The sequence below is a fragment of the Homalodisca vitripennis genome, chromosome 7 (genome assembly GCF_021130785.1).
Source record: "Homalodisca vitripennis isolate AUS2020 chromosome 7, UT_GWSS_2.1, whole genome shotgun sequence".
In the NCBI taxonomy this organism is placed as follows: domain Eukaryota; kingdom Metazoa; phylum Arthropoda; class Insecta; order Hemiptera; family Cicadellidae; genus Homalodisca; species Homalodisca vitripennis.
Window position 1 is genome coordinate 24,806,819 of NC_060213.1, and position 27,409 is coordinate 24,834,227.

Consider the following 27,409-nt stretch of genomic DNA (forward strand, 5'->3'; position numbering starts at 1 on the left):
ATATTCTGATTCGTACTTTTTATGGCCTGATACTGAAGTTGTTTTTTTGTTTTCTCTCTGCAATGTATGATTTAAACCAATTTAAAGATGTGCCCTCCACTCCATATAACTCCAGTTTTTTCATTAATATTTCATGATCTACACAATCAAATGCCTTTGATAAATCAAAGCATACTACCACTGCAGACCTTCATTCATCCAAAGCATCAAAACTTCCTCTGCAAGGTTGGTAAGTGTAGCGTTACTCAAGTAATTTTTTATAAAGCCATGTTGACATTCAGTAATCAAACTGTTTTTTTCTAGGTATTCGCATAATAGATGGTTTACTACTTTCTCATATAGCTTGGAAATATATACATTTTTATTTTATACAAAATGTAACAAGTATAATAATGACTGGAGCTTGTAGAATTCCTCACTGTAAGCCAATTTTCATTAATTTAAGGATTCAGTTTATGCAGTATTCATGCTTCTACGTTTACTGTTGCACAATCTTGTTAATAACAATTCCTCTTTAGCAAACCGGAAAAGTTATAAGAACTTGTAGTTGTTGCATTTGTGGAAAACTTCAAATATTTATAAATTTTGACCATTTGTGTTACTGTTTCAGCTTTTACCACAGTTTGAATTGATTGTCTCCGTAGTCATTTCGGTACTTCAATCAGTTTTTGCACTTTTTTCAACAGTTTTCATTCAAATAATTTATATTTCAAATATTTTAGCAGGTCTCCATGACTAACAATAAAACTCATTCCAACGTCTTGTTATTGTATTTTTACAACCCATTGAATTCACCTTTACTTGTCAAGATTGTGAAAATATTTGTCTGAAAATAGACACTTAATTCCGAACTCCTCTGACCTTAAATAAATTCATTACTGTGACTCACTTCTAATTTACATTCGGTTGACTTTTTGACACTAACTATGATGTTCGTTTGCGCTAAACTTTCCTGCCTACAATATCTTGGTGATAACACAAATTGGGTTTGTTGTCACTGATTGGGGCACGAAACATAAATTAACTGCTGAACGGTTTATTGAGGATTATTTCCTGAAAATTAACATACTGAGTGAAACATAATAAAGGTGACCTTAGTAGGCCCGGAGTCACTCGCAATAGTCACTCGCAATAGTCCAGTCAACATGCATCTCTTGCTGCTGCTGTCCGCATCACTATGTCCAGCCCTGGTTTTGGCAAGACCACAGGTAAATAAATTATAAAGAAAAACTTAATGTAATTTAAACAATTTTAAATAATTTTTTTGTATTTATGTTAATAATATATCACTTTCATTAGCAGGTAGGATTAAGAGCATCAAGAATAGTTTTCAAAATATTAATATTCTCTTTAGTTGCAAAGCGTGCATAAAGTGTTATCCTATTTTGGAAAAATGTTTATTTACTGCAACTTTATAAGCAAGTATTAGTAATAAGGAAAATTAGTTATTGCGGTTGCCCTTATAGTAAAAATTAATAAAACTGCATGTATTAAGGGGAAATATGAGCTGATCATAGCCTCAAGAACACACTTGGAGATTTTTCAAAATTGTGCATGTGTACATAGCAATTTTCAAATATCCCTCTCTCTAATATTTTTTTAAAGTTATTCGGATATTGATAACGAATCATCTTCAGTATTTCAATGGTAAATACTTTTTATTAAATGGTGGATAGTTGAAATTTTCTGTTGCCATTATGTATTGAATATGGGAAGTGAGTAAGTTCCAAATATGTTAGAACTCATTTTTACAAAAGTACAAGTTGTCTTGTGACACATCTTAAACTACTTTACATGCTTCAGAGACAGCATCAAAGTAACAGTCTTTTTGTTATCTTTTATAAAAATTGTTGGGTCCGTAAAACTATTAAAACTATATTTGTAGCAATAAAACGGTATTTCATCATGTAAATGACAAATACAAAATGACTTCATAAGTGCTTAATATTTTATATATGTTTTTTTTATAATGACACAGTAAAACCATCTATATACAGTTTATTGATAAGTTTTTTTTGCATTGTATATAATTTATTGTACGAATAAATATTTTCACGGTTATTACAATTTATTAATTTTCAAGCTGAACAAAAATTAAATTAAAAATTGTAAATTAACTGAAAAATAAATAAAAACAAAAACTTTTTTTCAAAGGTCTGAAACACAATTAAAGCAATGTTTAAACATGTTGACTGTAGCAGGCGCACTAATGCACTAGCTGTTTTATTAAAATGCGTATCATCACTCAAGATAGAGCAACATTAAGGTGTTAACTACATGTATTATATCTAGGCAGTTATTGTACAGTATTTTAAACACGTTAACGGCAGGCGTGCTAGTGCAATTGCTGTTTTATTAAAATACGTATCGTTACTCAAAATAGAGCAACACTACGGTGTTGGAAGGATAACAGGAGTTCAGACATTTGCCATTATTATAGGTTATAAAAGGTATAACACAACGTTTGGAGTATTGGAACTATCCTCTTCATTAGGTGGAGGACAATGTTTTGTATTAATACATACAAAAATTACAAACAGAAAGAAGGAAAAGAAAAGGGTTCATACATACCCAAAAGCTGCTTGGAGTCTAGTCCAGGCGTCACTGCACAGGATTCAAGTCCTGAGCACAAATCACAAATACGAGGATCATAATTACGCTAGCACAGGCTACAGTATCAATCTGTACCGTGCTCGTGATGTCATAGAGCTAGAGGCTGCTCCGCTTGACGGACCTGCTCCTCTGTTCTTTTTCACTCCGGTGACTGAGGCTAAGGTGTTCAGGCCAGTCATGAGGATGTCTAGCAATGCAGTCAGGGCCAACAACATTCCAATTAAATTCATCAAGAACACTCTGCCAGTCACCCTTCCAGTTATTGCGGTAATATTTAATAAATCTTTAATGTCCTCCATCTTTCCAAATATATCAAAGAGTGCAAAATCCATCCCCTTAGTAAATGTTCTCCCCCCCTAAATCTCCATTTGATTTAAAATCTATCAGTATACTACCTGTACTACCCAAGTGTTAGAAAGAATAGTCCACCAATTCTTCTGTTTTGTTAATAGTGGCAATATTTTGTTAATATTTCAATCTGGGTTACATCCTTACCACAGTACCGCCACAGCCCTTCTAAAAATTACAGAAAACATTATACTTGCTATTGATAAGAGACAAGCTACAATTTTTACTTTATTTGATTTTTCCAAGACCTCAGATTGCTTGTTTTACCCTTTTTTTACTGATCAAATTGAAGAAATATAGTTTCTCTAATGGTTGTGTCAGGTGGGTATAGGGTCATGTCTCTCAGAAAGCCAGCAGTGTGTCAGGACCAACAGGGGGGTGCTCCGAGTGGAGACCTGTCACTCAAGGGGTGCCCCAGGGTTCTGTACTTGGACCACTTCTTTATTCACTCGATATAGATGACACAACTACTAACATCCAACCCTCAAAGTTCCATCTGTAAGCTGAAGATTTACAAATTTACCGCCACTTTTTGCCTAGCGAGATAGAAATTTGTGTACAACTAATGAACTCTGATATTGATTCAATAGCTAACTGTACTTGCAGACATGGACTAAAACTAAATGAAACCAAAGGCTTTTATTAATAAAATCGACATAAATACTCTTCCAAGTTTGATACTGAACAACAAAGAAATTGTTTACAATGAAAATGTAAAAAAGCTGGGAATAACTATCAACAAAAATCTATGATGGGCTGAGCAAGTGTCGCTAATGTGTATCAGGATTTTTTCCTGTATACATAGTCCCAAGCACTTTGCTCAATACTTGCCATTGTATGTCAGAGTGATGTTGGTGAAGACTCTAGTTTTGCCTCACATCAATTACTGTGACGCAGTGATCAATGACATGACGTTATAACTATGTTGACTTTCTAATAAAATTCAGAGTGACCAGAATTATTGTATTCGATTCATTTTCAAACTTAAGACGTCATGATCATGTATCTCCTTATTCTGAGCAATTATCCCTATTAAAATCTAAAGAACTTAGTCATCTTCATTTAATCTGTTGCATAATCCATAATGGTTGTCCAAGTTATTTGGTCTAACATTTTTGTTTTTATGTCTGATACTAGTGCTCGTAGAACTCTTAAGGAATCTTTATTATTAATTCCAATTCATCGGACAGCCTTATATAAAAAATCTTTCACTGTTTTTGGATGTCGATTGTGATACGCTCTCTAAGATAATGTAAAAATTATTGACAAGCGTGATCGTTTTAGGGCTGAAATTAGGGCCTTTCTGCTGCGAACTCGGCAGGAGTGACGGTTGGTGGTTCCTGTGGCTGCACTTGGTGTAACTGCTTGTAAGCTGAGTGAATAGATAATGAAAGCTGATAAGAATGGGATAATTTTACTAATTGCCTATAGTATTAAAGATATTTTTGTTAAAATTCAATCAATATACAAAGTTTTTAATTTTAAAATGAAAATTTGTAAGCATCGTAATTAATTATTAAACGTAATTTAGTTTTAACATGCCAGTTACACAATTGTAATAGGAATGATTATATTTTATTTATTTTGTGTTTAGAGCTTAAGTAGAAGAGAGGATTTTTTTTAGTCGGAAGTTCGCCTCTATAAATAAAAATAATTTTCATTTTATTTCATCATTTGTTTTGTTTTTATTTTACTAATGAATTATTGTTTTTATAAAATTGACCATTGTATTATTATTGAACAAGTATCATGAAATAAATGTTATTGTTAATACTATCAACTGATTTGAACCTTCTTATCAAGCAACTGTACTATATTAACCCTCCATCGGGCGCTTAAAATTAGAAACACCATCAGGTGCTCACGGAGGTTTCCTCCAGGTTAGTGAATAATGGATATTATAGTCGTTTAAACTGTTTTTATTTGTTTAAATATTCATACGATTTAATTACAATGTAATATATTCATTTTTAGAATTTAAATAAAAATTACTCTCTTATGTAATGAATTTTCCAAATAAGAATTTCGAAATTTAAAAAACTGTTATTGTATAGTAACAACATGATTTATTTTAAGGAATATTGCAATTAATTGTAAAAATGTTTAAACCTTCTGTAATAATATATAGAAATTAACTTAGTTTTTCACTTCTTACAAAAACAACTTACTTCAATTTTTGAGATATTATACAATTGTAATGTCAATTATTATTCTAAAATCAAAATTTATTCTTTACTAAAAATTTTTGAACACTACACAAAGTTTCAAAACATTTTCCTTCTGGTTCTTATAACGACAATGTTCACTCCATAAACAGTACTGAAATGTTCCCTAGCACACGGGTACTGTACTGACAATTCTCTCGTCTTCATTCTCAATTTCACAAAATTCAAATAAAATATATTGTAAAACTTAAAAAGAACCCATCACAGGTCAGGCATTTAGGCGCACACGGATTATTACTACATAAAAACTAAACACTATAAGGCGCTCACGGAGATTTCGTCCAAACACGACATCGGGCGCTCACGGAGGAATCGTCCAGTCTCGCACGGAAGTAGACCTCATACTGACAGATTTTGACAAAGATAAGCGGGAGGCTATTGTTTCGCTTCCCCGAAATATTGCCGTGAAGTACACTGCGGGACACTACTGCCAACATCAGAAAAGTAGTTCTATTTTTAATAATAAACAATACACGGAGGAAAACTCCGTTTAGCGCCCGATGGAGGGTTAACAATACATCATGTTTGTAGGTATTTAAGAACAAATATTTTACAGGGTATGCTTCAAGCATCTGCATCAGCTGGAAACCCCAATAATGGACTGTTTGCATCTGCATCAATACCTGTTCCTTCTGATTCTGATGAAACTCCTGAAACTGAATCTGCAGATGCAACTAAACCTGTGGAAAGTGAATCTGCTGATCCATCTCAACCTGCTGGAACTGAACCTGCTGGTGCCCCTGAATCAGTAGAAACTGAATCCACTGATGAAGCCTCTCAACCAGTAGTAGACTCTGAATCTGCTGATCCCTCCCAACCAGGAGAAACTGAATCTCCTGATGTCCCTGAATCAGTAGAAACTGAATCCACTGATGAAGCCTCTCAACCAGTAGTAGACTCTGAATCTGCTGATCCCTCCCAACCAGGAGAAACTGAATCTCCTGATGTCCCTGAATCAGTAGAAACTGAATCCGCTGACGAAGCCTCTCAACCAGTAGTAGACTCTGAATCCGCTGATCCCTCCCAACCAGGAGAAACTGAATCTCCTGATGTCCCTGAATCAGTAGAAACTGAATCCGCTGACGAAGCCTCTCAACCAGTAGTAGACTCTGAATCCGCTGATCCCTCCCAACCAGGAGAAACTGAATCTCCTGATGCCCCTGAATTAGTAGAAACTGAATCCACTGATGACGAAGCCTCTCAACCATCAGAAACTGGAGTTGTTGATGCCCCTGAATCAGTAGAAACTGAATCCGCTGATACCTCTCAACTAGCAGTAACTGAATTCACAGATGGTTCTGATATTGGTGTAACTGAATCCACGATGCCTATAATAGTGTTGTAACTGAATCCACTGATGTCCTCTGAACCTGCTGCAGTGTCAGAAACTCAATCCGAAGCATCTGAAACTGGTGAACCTCGTATGGGCTAACTAAATTCACTAAACTTTCTTAAACAAAAGCTGTAACTATAAAACTTGATAACTCCCTTGTACCTCTGCAGCCCTGTGGATGTTTTGTGATATTCAAAAATGTAAATATTTTAATCCCTAAGGTTTACTACATCCACCAATTACCAGTTCCTATTTCAACAACTGTTGAATTTATGTCACCTTTAGATTATAAAAATAAAGAGACCATTACGTCAACCAATGTCATAAGTTATTATACAACCTAATCAGTTTTTAATTAAGTGCTTAAAAGTAAATAGAATATTCAGATATAAAGGGCTAAGGACTAGACAAATCACAATATTTTCTCCTGTCATACTTAGCCATAGGTATTGGAAATACTAGATGCCCTCATGTGAAACTACTCTCTTTAGAGGAAAACTTACTCTCTGGGGCTGACAGTTCTTTCTTTTCCCATTAGCACCAAGCAACCCTTTCATCAGGGCTACTTGACTTGCTTACTAACAGCCACTAGTTTTGGCTGTGTTACATATGGAGATTTCTGGGATGTTTCATAACCAGGTTTATAAAGTTCCTATTTTAATTCATTTTCTGGATATATATATATATATATATATATATATATATATATATATATATATATACCAGTGTGAGTTAAAAGTATGGATACACTCTTTTTAGTTTTTTTTATGATAAAGATGGAGGGATGGAACTTGGGACACCTTTTTAGGAAATAGAAGTGAAATTTTTGGTTACTGTTACAACAATGGGATTTGGGGGGGGGAGGCAGCTCAACATTTTTAAATACAAACACCCATTACGTGACACCCCATTTGAAAAGTCTTGATAAGGAAGAAGAACGGTGGGAACTAGAGCGTTCTATATCAATCCAGTACAAAATGGTAGCTCATTGAAACTAATTAAGTTAAAATCATGGATGGATCCTGCTCAATGGACAAAGATAGAAAAATGAAACTCAGGACACCCCTCTAGGAATCAAAAGCTAACCATTTCCCCAAAATGGACTTTTTGGGACAGTTTAACATTTTTTAATTTAAAGTTACAGTTGCACTAGTAATTGCAATTTTACGTTAAGCAAATAAACAACTAAAACTTACTAACCTGTGTTTTTATATCAGATGTTCAAACAGCTGTCCCAGGACTGTTTGACAATTTCCTAGCCTGTTAAAAATAAATCTTTATTGTCACAAACGGTTCACAATATAACACAGCTATAAAACATATGATATTATCAAATATAAGTTACACTACTCTTGTATGAGTAAATCCAAACATACAATACAATAAAACAGGCAAAACAGCAATAAAACAGGGTATTAATTGACTTATCATAGGAAGGCAATTAATTATGTGAACTTGTAGACCTACTTAAAAATGTAAAAACTAACATTAACAAACTGTAATAGAGTGCTTTAAATTAAAAAAAAACTTCATTTAAAAACTCCCTTACACTATTATATGTTTAAAAAAATAACTCCTTAATTTTATCTCAGAACGTAAGGGAACAACAACAAAAAAACAACTTATTTAATAAATATAATGTGCAAGTTTATTTCAATACTAGTGTAAAAATCACAGTTGTATGGACGGAATAAGTACAAAGCTATAATTTGAGCAAATTATAGATCAAAACAAATACAAAATGAGAAATACACAATATATATATCAAGATAAAACAAGTGTTCTATCACTTCTCTCTTTGCTGTACAAAAAATATTTTCACTTACAGTCTTTTCATATACAGTTTGCTGTATCTGATGTACTGAAAATAAATAAAATCATCAAATATTAAAATTTTGTCTTGTGGTTTTAAGAACTATATAATTTTTTAGAACAAGCCTTTTCAAATGGTTTCATTCTAATTTAATATAGCTGACATAATTTATAACCTATGTCTCAGCTTTTATTATTCTTAGTCTGAATAATAAGCTGCTTACATAAGCATTTCACTAACTTTGACATGAAATGTTTATGTTTTTAAAGGTACTCATTCAAAAATACAGTTTTACTTAAATACTATTTACCACTCAAAAAATACAACATAATGCTATTACATCAAAGAAGCTATTACACACATTTGTGTCTGTAATGTATTATTATGCTACTTTGTTCTTCTGATTATTTCCTTTCAAGAACGGTTCACTGATACATTTCGGTTTTTAGGTCAAAAAGGAATAAGCTAACGTTGATTCTTGATTTTGGAATATTTTGATTTTTACTAAAGTAACAAAAAATTGAAAATTCTGATTTCTTGGTTTTTTTACCTGATTCTGATTGTTTCATTGTTTTCAGTAGCACCAGAAGTAGATCTATCTATATAGGAGGTAGCCAACAGATATTACACAGCGCGAAAGTAACAGATGTCATGACAATCTGACATGGAAACAAAATCATACACAAAGATGCGAGAAATGGGACAAACTAATGTGCATCAACAAAAAGCACGACTTGACGTGGCACAAAGGATTGTGTTTCAAAAAGAAACACCAATTAAAATTTATTACCAATTAATCAATTTTAGTATTGCGCCAGTATAACTTGTTCAAGTGGACTGTACAATTAATTGTGGTAGAAGCAAAACCTGTACTCATTGCAGAGTAATAAATATCATTAATACAGGTAATACTTAGCGAACATGGTCTAAAAGAAGAAGAGATAGGAAAAATAAGACTACCAAACTACACTCTATTATCAGCTTTCTGTAGGAAAACCCATGCTAAAGGAGGTGTAGCAATTTACATCAAAAGTACCCTAGAAGTCGTGACAGAGCACATAGACACCACATCTTTCTGTGAAGAGCTAATTTGCAAGACTGAACTATGTCGTGTATAACTATCAACAATCTACATTTATACATCTTAGGCACATATAGGTCCCCAAGTGGACAACTTGAAGCTTTTCAAAATATTATGTCACGACTTTTAGAGGACACCAAAGCCTACAGTAAGTTACTCATAATAATGGGCAATGTAATTTTTAAGACATGCAAACCGCTTCAATCTCCCAGCTCATCGAACTTCTCTTTTTACAAAGCAACCAATATATGCCGGTATAAAGATTCTCAACCACCTACCACAAGACTTCAGACAGGGAACTGGTGCAACACTAGAGAACAGACTGAAGAATTTCTTGTTGGACAATCCAATCTACTCAATGGACGAATTTTATCAAACAACCTGGACTTAAGTATACATATTATATTGTATTACAATTTTATGAAAATACTCATGTTTGTATACAGTATTGTTTTGACACCATTGCATTTCTTAAAGAAATTGTAATAAAGAATATTCTGACTTCTGACTTCTGCAGGTTATAACTGGCTAAGCACTAGAAATAAACATTTGAGAGTCGGTTATCACAACCAGATTTTTTCCATAGAATCAATGAAAGCAGATCCAGACTATAAAACTAATACGTTTTTATCTTTGAATGTTTACATGTGTTAGGGATTACAATCGTAAATTAAATTGCGTTAGGAAAAATAGTGTATGGCCACATGACATATATAAAAGTCAGAATTGTTCTAAATTAGAATTGAAAGTAGTTTAAAACTAGTTACTGATAAAAAGAGAATCAAATTCAAAATCAAGTATCAAGTACTAATTTTGTAACAAAAATCAAATTTTTGTATCTAACCCGTTTTAGATAACAGTTTAAATTATGTAGAAAACTAGAGTCTGATTTTCAACATCCTATTTATCACTCAATCTTCATTTGAGATTCTAAAAGTGCACCAGAGAGGCTTAAGATAGTAAATGCAGACAACAAACTGCACGACAAAGTAGTGTCAGTCTACAGGTGGGTCGAGCTATCGGAGTGACAGAGAGGGCAGACCTCTCGTCTATCCATCTCGGGGTAGAGGGCGCTGTGGTGACACCAGGGACAGGACCAGGCCTCTGACAAGGAGCTGATGGGCTGGCCGGTCGCGGTGCATGCTGGGTAACGGACCCCACAGCTGGGACATGTACCAGACCTGCAGACCAACGTGTAAAGTGCATTTTCAATTGTGAACTTTTTAGAATAAACCTGATATAATGGTGAGCTATTCTTGGCTTAGCAAATTGCCTTCTTCTTGCTAAGCAGAACTGAAGAACGTAAACGTACCTTAACGTAAAGGTTGTCCAACATATTTAAGTATGTAAACCTAGATATGATTATTATCGTAACATTTAATAAACATTTGTGATTCAGTTAACCCCTAGTAGGCAAACACAGTATTCTCTGTTCTGTGTTCAGTAATAACTATTGTGTTTCTTGACATTTCTGCTAGAATGCATTTGGATGCTCCCAGATAGTTTTGAATTTTTGCTATTTCCACAGTAATACAATAAACATCTGATAGAATCATCTGTTTAGCTTAGATGTCCTGTTATATTAGTCTTATCTCTAAATGGTAGTCTATTGTGTGTTTTGTTCACTTCAGATCTTCAAAAAAATATGAGAGAAATATTTTCGTTTTCTATCTATTAGTTTAATTTGTTTATCTAAGAATTGTATAAACAATCCATAAAAACATGTTTTGCAAAAGTAATTAGTGCAGTAAAGAAGTGCCACGACTAAACTGTGTACGTGCCGTGGACTGTCTGCTAACCCTGCAACTAGTTCTGGTCGCCAGATATCAAGCCCTGAATTCCTCGCCACCCTTAGTGGGATAAATGTTGTAAAAGTGCTAATTGCAATTATAAATCACAAAACCTTAATTATAAAACAATGTCTCTAATAAACACTAAAAATGTCATAACAAATTTTTGGTCAGAATAACTTTTTCGATTATCTTTCAGTTTTCTGGATTACATTCAGTCAAAACATTTTTAAAACAGTCTTAAAATATTTTAAGGTGTCAACTAAAAAACTTACATGATAATTATGACAGAAGGCTAAGAATTGGAATAAACGTTGTATTATAGTGTTATTGGTGCAGTCATACCAACTCCATTATGTTAATTTACCTTTATGTATTGATGTATGTATGTAGCCTGTAAGAAAATGAGAAAATAAATCATTCTTTATTCTTTTAAAAAGAAAAATAATTTGTTATTCCCCCAGCATGTTAAAAATGTGTTCCAACAAAATTGAATTGTATGTGGTGTGTAAAAAAAGTAAAATTTGTTGTTACACTCTGACCAACGTAGATAATTACCAAGTAATAGATTGTTTGTTCAATACATATTATGAAATTTTAAATATCAAAAATAAACACCTTTTACCATTTTCTAACCAATTTGCATAAGCCGTTAATGGATCAAGAAGATCTGATGAAAGGACTAAACTAGTTACAACTCATCAGTACACTGGACTGACCAGAGAGGTATGGTGACAGAACATGATGTACACTGCTGCTGTCGACTGTGATGTGTCTCGCGACCCATGTGTTTAGTGAAGATGTTCAGTGCCAACTCCGAGTACTCTCCTCGCTTTGACTCAGACACCTGAGTAAATACACAGATCAAATCAATCATCCATTTTTTCATACATAATCTTCATTGATTAACAAACATAAGTAGCACTTTAATATGGGTTTGACATTAAAATTCTAAAAACATGCAACCTAATCTAACCTAACGTGACGTAACCTAACCTAACTTAACATAACTTTTGTAATCCGAAATTCCAATTAATAATGTTTTATATAATATTTTTACACTGCTTTTCTACTCAAAACACAAATGATAATCATATACACTTTCCTCTTCAAAACTTACAGATAATTCAGGCCTACAACCACATTCGCAAATTACATTTAATCCAGGCACCAAAGAATGGCTCGGTTTCTGGGTAATGGTTAGAATATTAGGTAACTGTTTAGCTACCAGATGACGTTTCGCTTACTGGGTGATTGTTTGGCTGCATGGTAGTAGTTCGATTACTGGGTAATAGTTCGAGTAACAGATGATGTTTCACTTACTCGGTGATTGTTAAGCTGCATGGTAGTAGTTCGATTACTGGGTAATAGTTCGAGTAACAGATGATGTTTCACTTACTCGGTGATTGTTAAGCTGCATGGTAGTAGTTCGATTACTGGGTAATAGTTCGAGTAACAGATGATGTTTCACTTACTCGGTGATTGTTAAGCTGCATGGTAGTAGTTCGATTACTGGGTAATAGTTCGAGTAACAGATGATGTTTCACTTACTCGGTGATTGTTAAGCTGCATGGTAGTAGTTCGATTACTGGGTAATAGTTCGAGTAACAGATGATGTTTCACTTACTGGGTGATTGTTTGGCTGCATGGTAGTAGTTCGATTACTGGGTAATAGTTCGAGTAACAGATGATGTTTCACTTACTCGGTGATTGTTAAGCTGCATGGTAGTAGTTCGATTACTGGGTAATAGTTCGAGTAACAGATGATGTTTCACTTACTCGGTGATTGTTAAGCTGCATGGTAGTAGTTCGATTACTGGGTAATAGTTCGAGTAACAGATGATGTTTCACTTACTCGGTGATTGTTTGGCTGCATGGTAGTAGATTACTGGGTATTGGTTGGCTACAGGGTGTTGGTTCGACTACTGTATGCTGGTTTCGCTACCAAGAAACGATTCGGTTACTGGGTAATAGTTCAGTTATCAGATGATGTTTCACTTTCTGGAAGATGGTTTGCCTATCAGGTGATGGTTTGGCTAACGAGTGAGAGTTCTGTTACAATATGGTAGTTCAGCTACCAAATGATAATTTGGCTACTGGATGATAATACTACTACTCAATGATGAATCAAAGTATATTATCTATTGTCAAGTAATTTCATAGTACAAATGACTGTACTAACATCTAGTGAGAGATCATCTCTTTCGTTGCATTACGACTACTGAGGTCTGCAGAAAAAACATAATGTACATCAACCGTTAAGTATTTTTACCAGGTTATTATTTAAAGGCAATATATTTTAATTCTCTGGTACACTTACCTACTTGTTTTGGAAATAAAAACATGTTAAGTGTATTAAGTAAGCATATGACATATGTAGACTATATTTCATACATTGTTTTCATGTGAGATAACAACTTGTATGTATATAACATAACGTTATAGCTATTATCTAATTAACAAAATGTAAATAACTACGTGAACGAACTTCAAATGCAGTTTTTATTTATGGTTTTTCATTTTAGCTCAGTATTAAACTAACTTTATATAGACAACAAATGTCTCAAATTAATAATAGTTCTATGCATTTATCGTAAAGGCCCAATTATATTATACTGTGGATGAATATATACAAAAAATATTCTTAGTACTGCAGTTTAAAGAATCATATAATAATTTCATTGTTATTAATGATGGAAGGTTTGAAAATATAATAGGTTTTCGGACATTTGCCATTATTATATGTTTTTTTCCCCCCCTTGGGGCGGCCTACTGCCATGCACTTAAGCCTCAAGGGCTTTTTGCACACACCGGAAACACACCATAAGGCCCACCAGTCTACAATTTTATTATATGTTACAAAAGGTATAACACATGTTTCGAGGATTGGAATCTACCCTCTTTGTCAGGTGGGGGAGGTATTAATACATACAAAAATAAAGATTATAAAGAAGAAAAGAAGAGAAAGAAAAGGGTTAAAACATGCCCAAAAGCTGCTTGGAGTCCAGTCCAGGTGTAGTAAATATACAGAATGTATGTTCCGAGCATGAGTCACAAGTACGAAAATCACAATCACACATCACACCAGTCCAGGTGTAGTAAATATACAGAATGTATGTTCCGAGCATGAGTCACGAGTACGAGAATCACAATCACACATCACACCAGTCCAGGTGTAGTAAATATACAGAATGTATGTTCCAAGCATGAGTCACAAGTACGAGAATCACAATCACACCTCACACCAGTCCAGGTGTAGTAAATATACAGAATGTATGTTCCGAGCATGAGTCACAAGTACGAAAATCACAATCACACATCACACCAGTCCAGGTGTAGTACATATACAGAATGTATGTTCCGAGCATGAGTCACGAGTACGAGAATCACAATCACACATCACACCAGTCCAGGTGTAGTAAATATACAGAATGTATGTTCCAAGCATGAGTCACAAGTACGAGAATCACAATCACACCTCACACCAGTCCAGGTGTAGTAAATATACAGAATGTATGTTCCGAGCATGAGTCACAAGTACGAAAATCACAATCACACATCACACCAGTCCAGGTGTAGTAAATATACAGAATGTATGTTCCGAGCATGAGTCACGAGTACGAGAATCACAATCACACATCACACCAGTCCAGGTGTAGTAAATATACAGAATGTATGTTCCAAGCATGAGTCACAAGTACGAGAATCACAATCACACCTCACACCAGTACAGGTGAAAGTCGGATTTTGTAACATATAACGATGGCAAATGTCCGAAGTCCTGTTATACTTTTATATAATAATGTTTGTGCACAGGTAGTTCCATTACAAAGTAAACTACTTAATTGTTATAACCTGCATTGATATGATCTGTTCATTCTCTAATACAGCCTATGCCTGGTACAACGGTAGATCTATGAGATAGTGCTATTGGAGAGCTAGATGAATACTTACTGAATCAAGCGATTCCAGTTTCATGAAGGCTCGGGAACAGACAGAGAAAGTCTTGCAGGCAGAGCTTGCTAGGGCTAGCAGACAATAGATGTCTTCTGGGTGCAGAATGTCCTCATAATGTTTCAGGTATAGGGCCGTTGTCATGGCTGCATCAGCATTTCCTGGCGATACCATACAAAATCATTGATCTCAGTGATCCTATAACCTACTCCATTAGAATACAACGAAAGTATGTCTCATTAATTTCCAAAAAGGAATTTTGTAGATCCCCTACTTTGTGGGACCTTTGTAACACGTTAGCTGCCACGTCGGGCCAAATAGACCGACGCTCTAAGTCTTTAAGAGATTGCACGTCGGGTAAAGTGGCCTGACAGCATAACAATGACGGTACCCACCATTTTGATTACCTTCGTGCTTGTGCTGCACCCTGACGACTTTAACTGAAACTGATTGAACTATGAAGAGTTCAGCTATTAACAGAACGTTGTTTGTTGTGTTTATTTTCGTTATTAGTGATATGAATGAGATTGCTACATTGGCCATTTTTGTTGGGCCACATTGCCCGACGGGTATTTTTATAGGTGTTAGAATATAAAATAATAAGGTTTTAGCCTTATTATTGCTACCAGGAAGAATAAAATATGTGATTTGTTATTTTACAGTAAAAAGAGATTTATTTCATAAGCTTCACAAAAAGTAAATGTAGTAAATAAAATCACCCAGGGAAGACGGATTCTCAATCATACGTTCGATTTCATCCGTAAGAATATTATCGCCACTCATTTTCACCGATCAATAGTATACACGCACACAACTATCAAAACATTACTTATAAAAAACACAATGTAGGATTCCAGTAACAAAACGCGTCAATTGGCACTCAGCTATGTGGAAAAGGCGGGTTAGAAGTAAGCTGATGCAATTGCAGACAGAGGACTAAAGCACGGGAATTATTCAGACTGCACATCAACAAAACGGAATATCCCTGAATCAGGCGTCGGGCGTATAGGCCCAACGGCAAATGGTTTATGTAATATATCGCCTTGTAAAAAGCTCTGTCGGGCCAATGTGCACGACGCTTTATAAACGTAACAAATATACATAAATCATAAAATCATGTTTATTAGCAACCAAAGAAGAGAAAAATAACAAAAGGTTACAACAATTTATCTTTTAAAAATTTGGCGCTTTAGCGCTAAAATGTATTTTTCGGGGTTGGCAGCTAGCGTGTTAATTAATTTTATAGTCACATTGCCAGAAAGTCTAAAAAGATCTCTTAGCAGTCACAGACTATAAACATGCTGCAAGCCACAACATCACAGACTTCAATGAGTGTTTTAAATCCACAATAGTAAAATCGTTTCCCTCACAGTTAAGAAGATAGGGACTAGCATACCAATGGGTTTCAAAATCTATAAATTATCTTAAGGTGTTAAGATCTTAATAATCTCGAAATATTTTAGTTTTATACCATTCTGTTTAGTTTTTTAATGATAACTCTAGAATATTTAGTCCATAAAATGGTTTTTCTAAGACGTAATCCAAAACAAAGAACGCTGATAGGAATGATGTCAACCTTGATAGAGTTGTCGGTGCGCCAACATGAGGAAATGGTAGGCCTCTGCTCCTCTCCAAGTGGAGTCCAGCATCCTCACGTGCGCGTCTGCCGGGTCAGCAAACAGTACAGCTGTGCTCTTATTCCCTGGTAATAAACACAACTGTCACTCACATGGACTGTACCTTGTTGTTTGGTTAACAAACTAATCTTTCTACAACACTATTTTGACTAAAGATTACAATTTATAACTCAAACAGACCAAAACTACATCGCTCTCAAAATATTTGTTCAAATTTATGAAAAATGTGGTTGTAATTTTGAGTAGAATTGAGTTGATACCACAACAGATACCATAATGAAAGTATGATTTTGATAAATAAAAATAAAATTTAAAGGATATGACCTATAGTTTATCAAATATAATTACTGTCCAGCAACCAATTCAAAATAGCTTGTTATTTTTCGCTTACTCGCTGTATTATTGAGAGATCTTGAAAGAAATACAAGAAGCAGTTTTCCAAAATTTTGAGGTTTTAATGCTGTTAAGTATGCAAGTTGACCAACCATATATCTCAAAAATGATCCAGAGAAATAAACTTCCAAATGGAAACACACAAAGAAACACAACAGATAAGATGTTTTTAGATATACTTCTGCAATATATCTCTTTTAGTAAATAAGTCTGATTTATATCCCACTGTCTATAGACAAAGAGTGTAAAAATGTTATTGCACTTCACTAAGATAAATAGTACAGGGACATGCCTAAGTTGTTACTCACCAACTGAACTATGGGTAATCTGCCTGTGGGTGTTGTACTCTTCGACCAGCAGTGCAGCCAACACATAAAGCTTCTTGAGTCTCAGAGGTTTAGACCGTTTCTGCGCCTCCTCCTCTGCCATCTGTGACAATCAGTTCTGTTAGTCTACTCTCAATAAATAAGTTATAGTCCAGAAGCTCAGAGCCAATTTACATTACACCTGGTGTTTCTTGAAATCAATACAGAAATTTCCCCTACGACAGAAATCTATAGCCGCGCTAGTTTTCGTGCAGGTCGTACCGAGAGGGTATCATAAGAGTTCAAAATACAAAACAACCATTTTTTTCTCAGATCACATGTTTTTAGTTTGACACGCTTAAAACAAATCGTCAGGCATAGAAGTATTAAAATGTCAACTTTCAGTATCTTTATCTACTTGTCTGATGGTGTTTGATATGAGTCAGGTGGTCAGTTTTAACCCTTCCCACGCCGTAGACGGATATATTAGAATGGCAGACTGAACAAAACGCCAAATACAATTATATCCGATATTACAGATAATGTCTCTTGGAGAGTTTTTTTAGTAAACAAAAGGCCTTCGAAATGCCTGGTGCATGATCCGTGCTTATCGCTGTTGCCGAGGAAGTATTTATAAACGACTTTCACTCAGCGGCAGGGAGATGGGAGTGCCCTTTGTCTAAGTCCAACCGCCTCCTCGTTAGTTTTGCGTCTCCTACAAAGCCATGACCAAACATATCCGTGGCGTATACTGCTTTCTCGGTTATCGCATGCACTTATGGGCGCGTCTACTACGATCTTGTTATCATTCTGCATTGTGTGGTAGTGTTGTGATTAGTTTGAAATATTTATCTTGTTTTATAGAAATGTAAAATGTAAGTAAACTTTTCAGTTTAATTAATTTTTACAATAAAATTAATATTTATTTGAAATAAACAGTTTTGTAAATCATTCTTTTTTATTTTTATCAATAAATACGCTAATTTTAAGTGAAATGCCTTGTTTTATAGTTTTTTTTTGTTGCTTTTACCTTTTACAATTTAGTTATTATAAAAATTAACTATGAACTTAAAGAAACCAAATTTTTTTTCTTGTGTTGGTGTTACAGTAAAGTTATTGGATTTATTTGGTGGCGTGCGAAGGGTTAGGTATATCAAGCTGGAAAAAATTTAATTGTAGACAAAATTATATTTTCATATTTTTAACCCTTTTGATACCCTGTCATTTTGACCTCCTCCAAAATTTGCTCGGCTAACAATCGATTTCTTTCTTAGGAAAAATTCCTCTAGTGATTTTGAGAAAAAAGGGTTGTGCACTTATACAGTCAAAATTGGCTCTCGATTCCCTTAATGTTAAAAGGATTTTTACAGCCTAAACATAAGGGCACACTGTATCCCCCACTCTATCCTGTCCGCTTTCACTGGAAAATGCTGAAATAGAGCTAGCCTGTCCTTCCAAGCATGACTGCTCAATACAGCCTGTTATACTCCTCATGGGATCTCAACAGGAGATCCTGTTCCCAACTCTTATCCATTCTGAATACACTATCACTCTGGAAACAGTACTAATGCCCTTTTAGGACTAAGTGTAATGAGGGGATTACCTCATCTTTTTGTCAATAGTAAACAAATAAGATGCTTGTCCGTCTCCCAATATAATGAGCAACCAGAATGGAAATAAGCATAGAAGAAAAAATGTCAACATGTAAGGCATGCAGTATGATAACTGCTTTGCATTATTGTAATACGTTCAAATGTATTTTTCCAAAACCATCTCAATACAACTTTATGCACTCTTACTCAAATATCAAAAGAGTGCATAAAATCTTACTCAATCATACTCAAAATCTCACCTTGATAGTAGCTGGGCTATAGGATCATACGAGCAGACTCAGTCAACTAATACGTAATGAGAAACTTTTTGATAGTAGGATAAAGTCAATAAAAATACCTGACCTGGTACATGAGTTTAGCTGCATCCAAGTATCGTCCAGCTTTCCTGTACAACTGGACCACCTCTAGGGAGGTGCCTTGTGCTAGCAGAGTGCTAGCGTATTTGTCCAGCAGACGGCCGATGTCTGCTAGCGAGTTGTGTTGTTCCGCTAGCGCCACAGCCTGGTCCCACTGGTTCAGTGTAACGCTGGCCTCCACTGCCAGCTGCACTGACCCACTCTAGACATAAGTACTACAGTTACATACAGTCATCCCATCAGAGTGCTAGCGTATTTGTCCAGCAGACGGCCGATGTCTGCTAGCGAGTTGTGTTGTTCCGCTAGCGCCACAGCCTGGTCCCACTGGTTCAGTGTAACGCTGACTTCCACTGCCAGCTGCACCGACCCACTCTAGACATAAGTACTTCAACTGAGTAAGTACTTACAAACAGTCGTCCCACCAGAGTGGCAAACAGTATTACACGTTGCTTACAGTATGGCTGCAAACTTGGCAAATGTTCCCACTCATTCTAAAGTTTTTGCTATTTTAAAGTGAAAAGAATTGATGATCATTAAAAATCTGTAATATGAGTACATATAATTCATGGTGAGGATAAAGTATGGATATACGTAGCTACTATGGATATACTATCCATTACTATCTTCCCTAATAAAAGCAGCAGCAAAACACATGCATTACCGAGGATGGCCTGAATTCTGAATGTTATAAAAACCTTACCTACTTAAAAAACTTTCGACAAATGTATTTTAATACCAATTACTGGTTGATTGTGTGACATTTCGTTTTGCCAAAAATGAATATTTTGCTTTTTTTAAATCAATATCAATTTTTTTAATGCCTTAAGTTAAAACTCTAAATCATTGAAAATACAAATTTCCAAACTGTTAGCCGTTATTTTGTATATTAGATATGCATTGGCTTTTTTATTGTACTGTTAGTTTATTCAAATTGTTTAAAACACTTTTTGAATTTTGTTACAAATTTGTTATTTGTTTAATGTTTATTGTTTGTTTAAGTGAAGGCTTGCGTGAAGGCTTAACTGATTACCAACAAAAAAAAATGCATCAGATTTTTAAATATGACATGAATGTGCTTGCTTTGGTATATTATGTAACAATCTGCTAGTATAAGTAATATCCAATATTATTACTGAATGTACTATCTATATTTCAAGATCTTGCTTGTACTTATGCTATGTGATTGATTTCAATATGCAATGAAGACTTATATTGCACGGATAAAAACACTTCTATGAAGGAAAATAATCAACACAATACAAGTTCACCCAAGTTTACAAGTAATTCATTGAAAGATACAAAGTTCAAATCTGGTATATTTAATTTATTATGATGCTTACTGCTGGTATAATAAAATAATCTGGATACTTATTAAACATGAGATGTACATAATACTATATATCAGGAAATTGTTTCACATTTTATCCTAATAATATTATAAATGCGGAAGTAAGTTTGTTTGTTATGTTTTCACGCGTAAACTATTCAACCAATTCTCTTACAACAAGAAGCTTAAAATAAGGACCTTTGCGTTGCTTCCAGAAGGACAGGATATTCTGGATAGGGGTATATTCCGTGCGAAGCCACGGGTAACTGCTAGTAATCTATAAATTTGAATGGTAACACTTTTAAGAGAGAGAGACAGTTGCTGTGGGAATTTTAACCTTGACATAAGTAGAAACAGCCTCTGGACACATGCCCATGGTGACAAAGATTTCTGCGATGCGAGGCAGCAATGGATGTTTCTCTGGCAGGTTGGCAGCAGTGCTCCCTAGCGCCTCGTAGTCTTCCAGCTGTTGGTAGCACAGTATCAGTCGCTCCGTGTTCCCTGCCTTCTCAAAATACTCACGAGCACTTTCCCTGTAAACAGTGAAGGTTTTACTATATCAAAATTCTGAGCTGACAGAATATAGAACTTCTTAGCATATGGTGTAGTCAGAGGAAGTGTATGCTCAATACCATCTGTTAAAAATAACGATATCCTCTGAAAAGGGTATAATTCTACTTATTTAGAACTAAATCAAACCAAACATTTCACAAAGTTTTACGTTAAGAACTAATACAACAAATTTATACAGGATGGCTATGACCTAGTGTTAAAATTTCTTGTGGGTGATAATATAACTTAAATGTGACTCAAATACCGTTTTTAATAAAAACATGAATATTTCGCCAAAATTATAAAATAGCTATGAAATTTAGACACATTTCTCAAACTTTATTACTACCATTGTATTCTACATTAAATTTTGAGTAAGTATGGGTAACTTTTAATGTGTCTGAATGAATCCCCAGAAATATTAATTAAATTGACTTAAATGGGTTAGTTTTTCCTTTTTTTTTTTTTTAAATTAAAAGAAAAAGCTGACATTCAAAATTTTTTATAACAATGCTAGAAACTAACAAATGTCACAGAAACTTCTTTAAAACCTAAGTTTTCAAAAAATATGAAACATAATGTTTTTTTATTATTATTTCAGTACAGTTATATAAGTTTCAATAGTGTGAAAAACAATATGATAAAAATTTCAAAAGTGATGCATCTCGATTTTTATTCATGCAAAAGACGTACGTCAAATTCAGTAACAAAAGTAAAAAATCTGTATAAAAAAAAATAATAAAATAAAAATATGTAAAAAAAAGCATTTTCTTGTTCATTTTTGTCATTCTTATTAAGCTGTTATGGACTTAAAACAATGAAGACAATCTCTTTACAGATGCAGATTACTACTCAGACATATGGTGTAATGCAAGCGTACCACTGACTGCGCTCTGCGAAGTACTCTCCAATGTTGTCCCAGGCTGCCTCGCATTGCGCGGTGGACCCTGCAGTAGACGAGGCTTTGAGGAGCTCCACCACACGGAACCAGTCTCCCAGCCGTTCGCGCAACGCAATAGCCAGGTCTCTCCTATCTGCATCCAGGTACAGCTGCTCAGCTTCGTCGAACTCGTGGAGATACGCCGCCACCTACCGTACGGTGATGGAAATTTACAAGACAGACCATTGACAAAACTGGATCCTAGTATGTAAATAAAAGAACTGTAAGGAAACATCAAAAGAAAGACTACAAACAATAATACAAGTACAATTTTGAAAATAATTACAAAAGCAACATTGCTTTTAAATGCTGTAATCTAGATAAGTAGTGGCATAATTACAAGAGAGTCACTGAACATTTTGAGGTATATCGAAAGCTACTATTTTAGAATTACCAAATGTTAGGCACATTCAAAGTATTCCTCTCCAATGTCAATGCACTTTTGAAGTTGGATTTTCTACATGTTTAAAGCACTTAGTCACTCTATGTTTTGAATGGAGTCAAAATATTTACGAACCTCATCATCAGTTTCTCCTTCCAAAAAAGAGTAATGATTGCGCAAATGTTTCTTCAGATTGAAAAAACAATCAGAAGTACAGTGAAATCAGGTAAATACTCTATCGTTTTAATTACAATTTTGGCCAAATACTCCAAAGTTTTGTTAGCAATGTAAGAAGAGGCATTGTAATGGTGCAAAGCAAAATTAAAACCTTAATGTTCAAGTCCTAAAGGACTTCTGGCAAGCAGTGTTCATTGTATCAACTTCACTTGACTGTCCTTTCTCTCTCCACCAGACCTGTATTCCTGAAGAAAACCGTGTACAATACTTTCTTCATCAATCGGTATTTCTTGAATCAAGGCGGAATGCGGCATTACCTAAGGTTTGTTGTCTTGAAATGATTTTACAACCCCTTTGAAATTCCGAATACCACCTAAAAACAGTAGCAAGTGATGGTGCTTCAAAACCAAAGGCAATTTTTTGAGATGTTTTGAAGCACCCCTCTAGAGACAAATTGACTTCAAAATCTTAGCCCTAAAATATTATCTCAACAACTCCATGAATTCACGAAATTTATTTTCCCAAACAGACAAGTAACACCATGAACCGAAGTTGCTGTCAGGTACTGGCTGGCACTAAGAGAATCAGATAAGAATGATAAGATGCACTATCTGCCGGTATGTCAGAGTGACTCTCATAGACAAAATAGGTTGTAATAATATTAAATGTTTAATTATTCTGATGATACAGTTTACAATGTACAGCAAGCATCGAGATTAACCCTCAATTCACACTCATTTCTTTTCTCAAATAGCTTGCCACCATAAGGGCTATTAACAATAATAAGCTGTCCTAGTGACTTTCTATGTGCTTATCCACTGAACAAAATCTCTTCAATAACAATTTTAGTAAAGATTTTAATTTCTTATATTATTTAAAATTGCCCTTGACTGTTATTTATATTAACATTTAGAACTATAAAACTACTGAGTAAAGGCTCAACCTTCCACATACTCAAAGTAAAAGAGAAAATAACAAAAAAAGGTGTCCTTTTCTGTGCACCTTTTTTGGTGCACAAAAAAGGACAAGGAAAGAAGTATGAGAAGCAAATTAATGCTGAAGATGTGCCAGCCATATCTGACAGTTTCATTGAAGCTATTTCTAATCCAAACACTTTACCTGAGCCTGCTTAAGATGATCACTGGTGACATTGGCGATCCGCTTAACAAGCTGGACACCTGCATAGTCACTACAACGCACAAACGCTGCCTCCGCTGTCACTAGGTCTAGCTTCTTCACTGCAGCCTCAGCCAGTAAACGCCTTCAAACACAGAGAACATTATCATTTAGGTGTCATTATAGCTACCAATGTAGAAGAGTAAACACAGTAAAATAAAAATTAATTTACTTTTTATTAGTTTTTTTATATTTATTTTTTAGTGACGCATCTCAAGCCTCTTATATCTGAAAACCCTATGGATGTTCAAGAACGGCACACCACTAACCGCAAATTTGAGTTATTGGGATGGAAGAAATAGTCTACTCTATTAGTGAAATGAAAAAATGAATAAATTTATTTCAGTGAAATAGACATAATACGATTACCTATTTGTATTAGGCAATATTACCAACTGTATAGTCAGTATGGAAGTGCAAGATGAACCGTTCACTAGTTAAATTTACATTAAATTCCTATGTGCAAGTTGCCTTAAGAATTATCACCATCATCATTATCCAAATCTCAGCTTCTTGCATTTCCACACCAGTATTGCTAATCACCACAACTTCTCTACATCTTGCTCTTCCAAAAGGTTTAACATGCCTTTCGTCTTGTAACCACTTCCACAACCACAAGCTCCACATTTTTGCGCAATCTCAGAACCAATAACATCGAAAATTGCTGCTAGAAAAATGTTATCAGAAAAACAGTATCATTATTTCTCTACGATTCTTCAGCCATCTTTCTTTTAGAAAGTCTTCCCAGTAACTTTGCATATTTCTCAAATTTCAACAGCTTCAATCAAGTTTTAACCAGCTTTGACAAGTGAGCAGAATGACAGCCAAACGAGACAGCATAGCATTTGCCGTTAGGTCCCATATGAAGAAGCACAGCATTTGTTGTAAGCTACTACTGTTTTTACCGACTTATTGTGACATTTGGCAATAAAAGTTTTTGAAATCGTTCAGTTATTCTAATAGTGTTGTACATATTCTAGTTCTGTATGGTAGGTTTATTTTACGTGTAACAGTTTGGCGCGTTATACTGCTCAGTGATTTATTATATGCGCACTCTGAAAAAGGTTGCAGGTTTTAAAGCATCAACACAAGTTCTGTGCTATCTCTGGACCTACCAGAGCCGAGGGTGAGGGTTCTCCTCGATGAAGGCAGATGCCTCGGTGATGCCAACCTTGTCCAGCAGCTGCCTGGTATCCCGCAGACTCTTCACCTCCATGTCCAACAGGTGCTGCTCCTTGGTGGGTTCTGAGTGCATCAGCTCATCTAGCAGCACTGCCCGAATTTCCAGGTCCTGGAATAACAAGTGTTCAACTGACGAGACACCAATCTTAATAACAAATATATCTTTATAGAAATCTAACTGTCATACAGGAGAATGACATGAGTTTGAATTTGCACTACAGTATCATAATATGCATCTGGCGTTATAACTGCTGACCGTTACTCAACCGACAATCAGTTGAGGAAAACTAAACTCAGTTAAAAAAAAAACAATGGCTACTGTCAAAGCTGACTCAAAACGTTTGATAACAGGTTTATTGAATCTCTGTCCTTCCCTTTTCACAAAAAACTTACGGAAAAGCCATTTTTCTGCCTTCCAAAGAAATTTTTAAATAAAAATAAAATTATAACAACCTTCTTCGGAAGGTTGTTCTTAAATTTTCCTCAAATCAAATCATTTATTTGCAATAAACAATATATTCACTACATAGCAAACGTCATTTATCAAATCTAAAATTTTGACATTCATCCCACATCAAGACCACATTCACACACCACTCATCCCCTGTCATTACACCCACTTCCAGTGCAGAAGTCAGTTTCCTCATCATGTGGTCTCCCAATTAAATGCCAGAAACTCATCAACATTGTAAAAGGCATTTGATGCCATTCAGAGTTTGAGATGAATTTTTACCACCTTGGGCATTGAGACATTTTTAATTGAGTTTGGCAATCTGTTTATAAAATGAACACCTGCCTGCGAAGGTAAATGTTCATAAACCACCATTCTGTGCATTCCTATACGGTAGTTATCTCTGCCTCTTGCATAATATTCATGTATGTCTCGTCCTCTGGTTAAGGCACATTTGGACAAACAAAATAAGGTTGTTTCTAAGATATAGATACACGACAGGGTCAACTGTTGCAAATTTTTTAACACTGTCCTATACGACTCTCTGAAATTCCAGTTAGCGATGATGTGAATTGCTTTTTTTTTTAATTTGAAAACTCTTATAAAATGGTTGTTTGCACAGGCTTCCCACAATACAATTCCATATGAAAGGTGGGGATAAATTAAGCTGTAGTACGCTGTGATCAGTACTTGACTATGGCAATATTTTGCCAAAGATTTTGGGATAAACTCGGAACTTTGAAGTGTAGACTAACTCCAATAATGTATCTGCCACCATAACGGCAGGACCATTTTCAATGTTTATAAAAGCACATGGAAAAGTTCAGGACATTTTACTTTGATAAGTCTCTTTCCTAAACCACCTTGGTCAAGGGACTGAATAAGGGATGCTGCATTAGGGAATAAAAAGTGTACCCGTAAGTTTCCTCTGCAAGATCTTCAACTTCTGATTGTTAGCAAGGGTTATCAAGTTGCAGAACAGTTTTGTGGAGAAACTCCTCCAAAAACGTAAATATTAATTAAAAATTCAACTTTTGAATATTTGACCACTCAATGAAGCATATTTCATGCTGGTACAAACATTGGGAGATGTTTAGGATTAATATGTTTAGAAGGTAGTGGAAATATTATTTACCCATAACCATCTGTACCATCCTAAAGCAGGGGTACCCTAGTAACCCTATCCTGTACCCTATCTCTATTTTTTTCTATTCAGGATTAGATCGATCATCTCTGGCTGCTGGTATTTTCATAGCAACAATCTGAAATTTAATTCTGTACCATTGCAGTTAAAACCAAGCACGGTCAGAGTAATCCAGAAATCTCAAACAATACAAGCTTTGAAAAAGCGCAGAAATTATACAGAGCTACTGGGATTTTAAAGGAGTTTTTTATGTCAAATTAACAAATTAGTGAATGTCTCCATTCAGTAATTAAATAAGTATTAGATCATTTTGTAAGCTCATTCAATTCACCTGGAATGAACAGATGTAACCCACACTTGGAATGGGCTCTTCAGGATCTTCCCCTCTCAGCACGTACATCCTGGTCTTCTCCATGATGGCCAGCAGCTGGGGATTGTCTGTAGCCCACACCATGGCCCACACATCCTTTCGTTCCAGATTCGACCCTCCAGAAGCTCCTTCCAGCTCCAGCAATGTCAAAACTCCAGTCACATCAATAACAGATGCCATCCTGCACACCGTTTCAGGCTTAACCCACTTTGATTTTATGTCATCACAGAAATGCTAGACACGTTTT

General features: G+C 35.1%; 2 protein-coding genes across 2 annotated transcripts in view; one reads left to right on the forward strand and one right to left on the reverse strand.

Annotated features, from left to right (window-relative positions):
- Nucleotides 1-1,126: 1,126 nt before the first annotated feature.
- On the forward strand, nt 1,127-6,834 carry LOC124367025 (sporozoite surface protein 2-like). The gene is made up of 2 exons (XM_046823707.1): nt 1,127-1,208; nt 5,743-6,834. Exons 1-2 carry the CDS (start codon nt 1,146-1,148, stop codon nt 6,529-6,531), a joined length of 852 nt encoding a protein of 283 aa, XP_046679663.1. The 5' UTR covers nt 1,127-1,145; the 3' UTR covers nt 6,532-6,834.
- Nucleotides 6,835-8,282: 1,448 nt separating this feature from the next.
- The window catches only part of LOC124367026 (WD repeat-containing protein 35-like), a 55,679-nt gene continuing 36,552 nt past the window's right edge, over nt 8,283-27,409 (reverse strand). Inside the window, 11 exon segments of the mRNA XM_046823708.1 lie at nt 8,283-10,594; nt 11,923-12,050; nt 15,158-15,318; nt 16,734-16,859; nt 17,496-17,616; nt 19,448-19,663; nt 21,126-21,321; nt 22,221-22,429; nt 23,959-24,100; nt 25,131-25,306; nt 27,124-27,343. Coding sequence (XP_046679664.1) covers nt 10,414-10,594; nt 11,923-12,050; nt 15,158-15,318; nt 16,734-16,859; nt 17,496-17,616; nt 19,448-19,663; nt 21,126-21,321; nt 22,221-22,429; nt 23,959-24,100; nt 25,131-25,306; nt 27,124-27,343 — 1,876 coding nt within the window. The 3' untranslated portion in view covers nt 8,283-10,413.